General features: G+C 54.6%; 2 protein-coding genes across 4 annotated transcripts in view; one reads left to right on the top strand and one right to left on the bottom strand.

The window, feature by feature from the left end:
* Positions 1-2,528, bottom strand: part of Ric8a (RIC8 guanine nucleotide exchange factor A) — a 6,961-nt gene extending 4,433 nt beyond the window's left edge. Inside the window, exons 1-5 of the mRNA XM_031388756.1 lie at positions 2,387-2,528; positions 1,474-1,892; positions 1,125-1,172; positions 445-1,035; positions 83-174 (exon numbers count right to left, since the gene is read on the bottom strand). Coding sequence (XP_031244616.1) covers positions 83-174; positions 445-1,035; positions 1,125-1,172; positions 1,474-1,557 — 815 coding nt within the window. The 5' untranslated portion in view covers positions 1,558-1,892; positions 2,387-2,528. The remainder of the gene's footprint in view (positions 1-82; positions 175-444; positions 1,036-1,124; positions 1,173-1,473; positions 1,893-2,386) is intronic.
* Positions 2,529-2,611: 83 nt separating this feature from the next.
* Bet1l (Bet1 golgi vesicular membrane trafficking protein like) lies at positions 2,612-4,598 on the top strand. Of its 3 annotated transcripts, none has more exons than XM_031388767.1 (4): positions 2,612-2,760; positions 3,835-3,926; positions 4,171-4,227; positions 4,363-4,592. In XM_031388767.1, exons 1-4 carry the CDS (start codon positions 2,742-2,744, stop codon positions 4,528-4,530), a joined length of 336 nt encoding a protein of 111 aa, XP_031244627.1. In that variant the 5' UTR covers positions 2,612-2,741; the 3' UTR covers positions 4,531-4,592. The 3 variants fall into 3 exon arrangements, with proteins under 3 accessions (XP_031244627.1, XP_031244626.1, XP_031244624.1); XM_031388766.1 differs by lacking the exon at positions 2,612-2,760 and adding an exon at positions 2,777-3,196 and having other exon boundaries at positions 4,518-4,598; XM_031388764.1 differs by lacking the exon at positions 2,612-2,760 and adding an exon at positions 2,789-3,196.
* The last annotated feature ends 7 nt before the right edge of the window (positions 4,599-4,605 follow it).

The following is a 4,605-nucleotide window of genomic DNA, read 5'->3' as shown; positions in this document are numbered from 1 at the left end:
AAAAAAAAAAAAAAAAAAAAAAAGACTTCTGTACCACCTAGGCACTCTTGTTATCCCCAACATAGGAAGCCCTCCCCCTTACCCATGGAACTCCTCTGTCCGGTCTCCGGCAGCGTCAACCATCACACAATGCCGCAGAAGGGTCCCCAGGTACCGGTAGAGCACAGCATCTTCCTAACCAAAGACAGAATGGGGCTCCTGTGAGAAGGAGCCCCTCTTCTTGTGGCCCAAGGCTTTTGTGGTGCTTTTGGCCACCTGAAGCATTGTGGAGAATAGCCATCCCAACTGCAGGCATAACAAGGTTCAGAAACCTTCCCTGAGGTCCCCCCTACATTGTCCTCTAGTCCTTGCCATATCTGACACCCTGCAACTTGAGGTACAAAGGGGAAGCAAAAACGTCCCAGCTGAGCTGAGTCCCACCCATGACTTCAGACTACAACCTACCTCATCAACCTCTCTCTTGACCGAGTCGAAGGTTATGTTAAAGAGCACTTTGAGGATCTCCATGGCCCTCTCTGTCTCTTGGGCTGGAAGCATCACTGGAGGGTTTTCTTTAGGGGCCACGCCCAGTGTTAGTTCCAGCGCATCAGTCAGGAGGCGCACACCGTGCAGCTCCTGAAACAGTTGCTGGCGCACATCTGTGCGAAGGGCTGTTAGCAGGAAAAGGAGCCTCAAGTCAAAGAACTGGACTTCGTGGGGATAGCTCCTTTTTCGGTACAGTCCCACGCGCTCCGCTAGCCTCACCACCAGGCGAGCCTCTGCTGCTAGCATCTGTGCTGTAGGACTGCTGAGCACAAGATTACACAGGCATTTGAGAGACTCGAGTAGAACATCCATGTCTGGGGACTGTGGGGTGGGCTCCTCTGAGATGGTAATGTCAGCATAGCAGGCTAGTGCATGTAAACTCTGGCGGCTGGCAAATGAGTCCAGGCAGCTGCGGTCTCGGGATAGGATTCGGATAGTCTGCAGCCAGGTGACACGGTGTTTTGGTGACAAGCCCTGCTCCAGTACGGAGACCAGCAGCTTTGCGAGTCTCTGTGGGGGACGAACAAAAATGGTTCCACGAGGCCCTCTTCTTGGGGCAGCCCGTGCTTGCCCTAGGAGCTCCTGGGGCTGACACCTACCTTCCTGTCCTCCTGCTGGGCATCATCGAAGGTGAAGCTCTGGGAATGCTGCAGGGAGACCCAGGAGGCTCAGATTCATGCGCAGGTAGGACCCATGCTCCTCGAGTCAGAGCAGCAGGTCTGCTTTCTACCTCTGAAGCAGCAGCCACCTCTCTGAACGTAACGCAAGGCCCACCCTCGCCTCCCACACACCTGCCCCACCACACCCCACCACAGAGACACCCGAGGCCCAGCCCACCACCCACCACCGTGCTCCCTGCCACACTCGCACGCACACCCCAGCCGAGCTGCGTGCACACCGCTGCTTCCTCTCTTCCTGAGATTTCCACGGCAGCCGGATGCCTCTCACCTCCCGGTTGAACGACCGTAGGGCTTCTGTCACCGCATCTTCCTCTCCAGTCTCCAAGGCATCCGCAACTGCCCGGGGCTCCATGGCCCCTGGCACGGGGTGCTGGAAGGCTTGGGCTGGGAAGACGCAATCGGCCAAACCCAGGGGCTCCGCCCAGGTCCGGAAGCCCAGCGTCCACGCGTGAGGGATGCTGGGAGAGCAGCCGAGCCCAAGGGTGTGTACAGGCGCTGGGCTGGCCTCCGGCTTAAGGTGGAGCAACCCGACTGCGGCTTGTCTTGGAGCGGCGATGCAAGCTAACCAAGCAGTGTCCTCCTTTTGAGCCCTCCTCTCTAGCCAGAGTTCCTGGCAGGCGGGGGGTGGGGAGTGGCGTGTGGCTTGGCCCGCGCGTGGACCATCCTTCTTACGCTCTCTTCCTGGTGCTGTGATAAAAAAAAAAAAAAAAAAAAAAAAGGAAGCGCTGGCTTCTGGCCGCTTAGTCAGTGGGGGAAGACGATTCTCGCGGTCCAGACCTTGGAGCTCATCTTCCATAGGGACTAGGGAAATAGAAGTACAACGACTTGGTCAAAATATTGCACGTGGTTAGCCTGGCATAGGGACGCACGCTTTTTTAAATCCCAGCACTCGAGAGGCAGAAACGGGCAGACCTATCTAAAAACAATCAAAAGACTAAACCACCAAAATTATGTGGTTATCAAAAGAAAATTGCAGAGTGTATGAGAAAGAATCGGAGAGAAGGAAGTGAAGAACACCCAGGAAAAAGCTACTCCCGCGGCGGGTCTGAGGTTAGAAGCGTAGGAGCGCTGTGCAGTGGGGAGCCAGGTTCGCATGCTACTTAGCTGAAAGCAGAGTCGGTGCACCCCACGGTGGCACACGCAAGCAATGCTCAATGGATGATGTCACCCGCTGCGCTAACCGGCGCTTGCCCCTACTCAGTTCACCAGTCTCTTTAGGTTCTGCTTGTCCTCCCTATCCTGTTGGACTTCGCAGCGCCTGAGGCATCCGACTGATTTAAGAGCTGCTTCCTAGCCTCGACTCCAGATTTGGGTCAGAGCTACGGCGGACTATTGCTGACCAATCCGTGGGCTCGAATGCTGGTGGCCCGCCCTTCCCTTATTTACATTCCAGGGAAGAACTACAAGTTTGTTTCTTCGGCTTCAGACCCTTCTCCCGGAAGTTATTAGGCCTGAAGCGGAACCGGAAGGCCCGGGTACTGGTGCCACGTCCGTCGCTGTGCTGCGGACTCCCTGAGTGGGTCCCTGGAGGGCGCGATGGCAGATTGGACTCGAGGTGAGAGCACCTGAAAGGTAGTAGGGATAGGCGGCAAGGTCTAGGTCTGGAGCTGGAGACATCGCTCGTTTCTCGGTGGAGGGACTTGCGTGGGATGGCGCTTACGTATTCCAGGAAAAACAAGGCCAGATTTCGGCAGGCGCTACCTTGGAACCCAAGCCGGCATGACATCAGTTTTGTGTGTGGTTGATGCCAAGAGCTAGACGCAGAGGGTCCAAGCAGGGACCCGAGGGTTCCGAGTGCCTCGGTTCACACACACTCCCCGCGCCCTGCCCCGTGCCTGTGTTCAGTGTGACAGTTGTGATTACTGATGCTTCTACCATACTAATGACTGTGCAGTGGTTGGCAGGACACAGCCGTCTGTCTTTTAGAGTCTGGTCGCACCTGTTTGCTGGTGCTGCCGGCCTTCCCCTTGGTTGGATCACATCGAGGCTAGGTTGTTTTTATGCTTCAGACTGGTTCCAGTCACACTTAAGGGGGCGATTCTCAACTACATACCGTGACAGAAATTCTTCTTGTCTAGTCCCTGTCCAACGGAATTAGGTTTCCACAGGCACAGAGCTCTGGGCTTTCCAGAGTTCCTGTGTGGGTTGCAGACATAGGGCCAGGTAGTTTCTACAGTAGAAGACCTTGGAACCGATTCCCAAGACATCCCCATACAGCCTTCCTTTTCAGCTACCTTGCTGGCTGTTCTGTTTTCCCGATGGTCCCCATCAGAATTTACTGTTTTCCTTTGAGACCGGTCCCGCACCCTCAGATGGTGATTTCAGCTAAGGCAATATTCATTTCGGTTCAGGAACACTATACAACAGGGTAGTGTAGATTGATTGGACCTGCTGGTTCCCCCGCCTATCCTTGCCTGGGCATGCACACAGGTACTCACACGACCCATGCTACATGTCTGATGTGTAGGTGGTCTACCTCTTGGTACATAGGGTTGGGACATGCTAAGTTAGCAGAAGTATATGGGGGAATGCCCTTAGATGTCTCACTAGTCCATACTCCACTGGAGTGAGGAAGCAGGGACCACATTTTTATGAGTGAATGCTATCCTTCAGTCTCTTTCTCTTGCAGCTCAGACCTCTGGTGCTGTGGAGGAGATTCTAGACAGAGAGAACAAGCGGATGGCTGACAGCTTGGCCTCCAAGGTTACCAGGCTTAAATCGGTCAGTGGTGGCTCTTCCCTTCCATGAGATATTATGGGGAGTGGGGCCGAGGGTAGGCAGGAGGCCGTGTGCCGTCCTTGGGCATTGCTGACTGGAGGAATGCTTCGCGTAATACCTTGGCCTTTTTAGCTTTTTCTGGTAATAGGTACCTAGCAGAGTTGTGGGTAAAGTCTAGCTGGTTTGAAGGAGAGGTGGGCACCGTACTCTGGCTTTGCTTGACTGTGCCTTCATGTATCCCAACCAGCTGGCTTTGGACATCGATAGGGACACAGAAGACCAGAACCGGTACCTAGATGGCATGGTAAGTGCCTGTGGTACGTACAAATTACAGTCAGCCTTGCCCACATGCCATCTGCTCTGCTGCTGCTTCAGTGCTAGTATGGTTGGGTAGTCAAGGGTCCCAACTCTCTCTGATCCTGTTGGGTCTCTCCCACAGGATTCAGATTTCACAAGTGTGACTGGCCTACTCACAGGGAGTGTGAAGCGCTTTTCCACGGTGGCACGGTCTGGGCGAGACAACCGGAAGCTTCTATGTGGTATGGCTGTGGTCTTAATTGTGGCCTTCTTCATCCTTTCCTACCTCTTGTCAAGGACAAGGACGTGAGCCAATGGGAGCCGAGGGCAGCCAGGCTCTTGTACACCTGCTCTCCTGGTTTCCTAAGGACCTGACTACAAAAAA

This window comes from Mastomys coucha, unplaced genomic scaffold (assembly GCF_008632895.1).
Source record: "Mastomys coucha isolate ucsf_1 unplaced genomic scaffold, UCSF_Mcou_1 pScaffold21, whole genome shotgun sequence".
NCBI lineage: Eukaryota > Metazoa > Chordata > Mammalia > Rodentia > Muridae > Mastomys > Mastomys coucha.
The sequence above is the reverse complement of the archived record's forward strand: the minus strand, read 5'-3'. Positions and strand labels throughout refer to the sequence as shown.

What these genes read in the sequence shown, in the direction of transcription:
- Bet1l (XM_031388764.1), top strand. Translation starts at nt 2,950, where the DNA reads ATGCCAAGAGCTAGACGCAGAGGGTCCAAGCAGGGACCCGAGGGTTCC. An exon ending in AGGTTACCAGGCTTAAATCG is followed by an intron (nt 3,927 to 4,170) that starts GTCAGTGGTGGC and finishes TATCCCAACCAG; the next exon opens with CTGGCTTTGGACATCGATAG. An exon ending in ACCGGTACCTAGATGGCATG is followed by an intron (nt 4,228 to 4,362) that starts GTAAGTGCCTGT and finishes TCTCTCCCACAG; the next exon opens with GATTCAGATTTCACAAGTGT.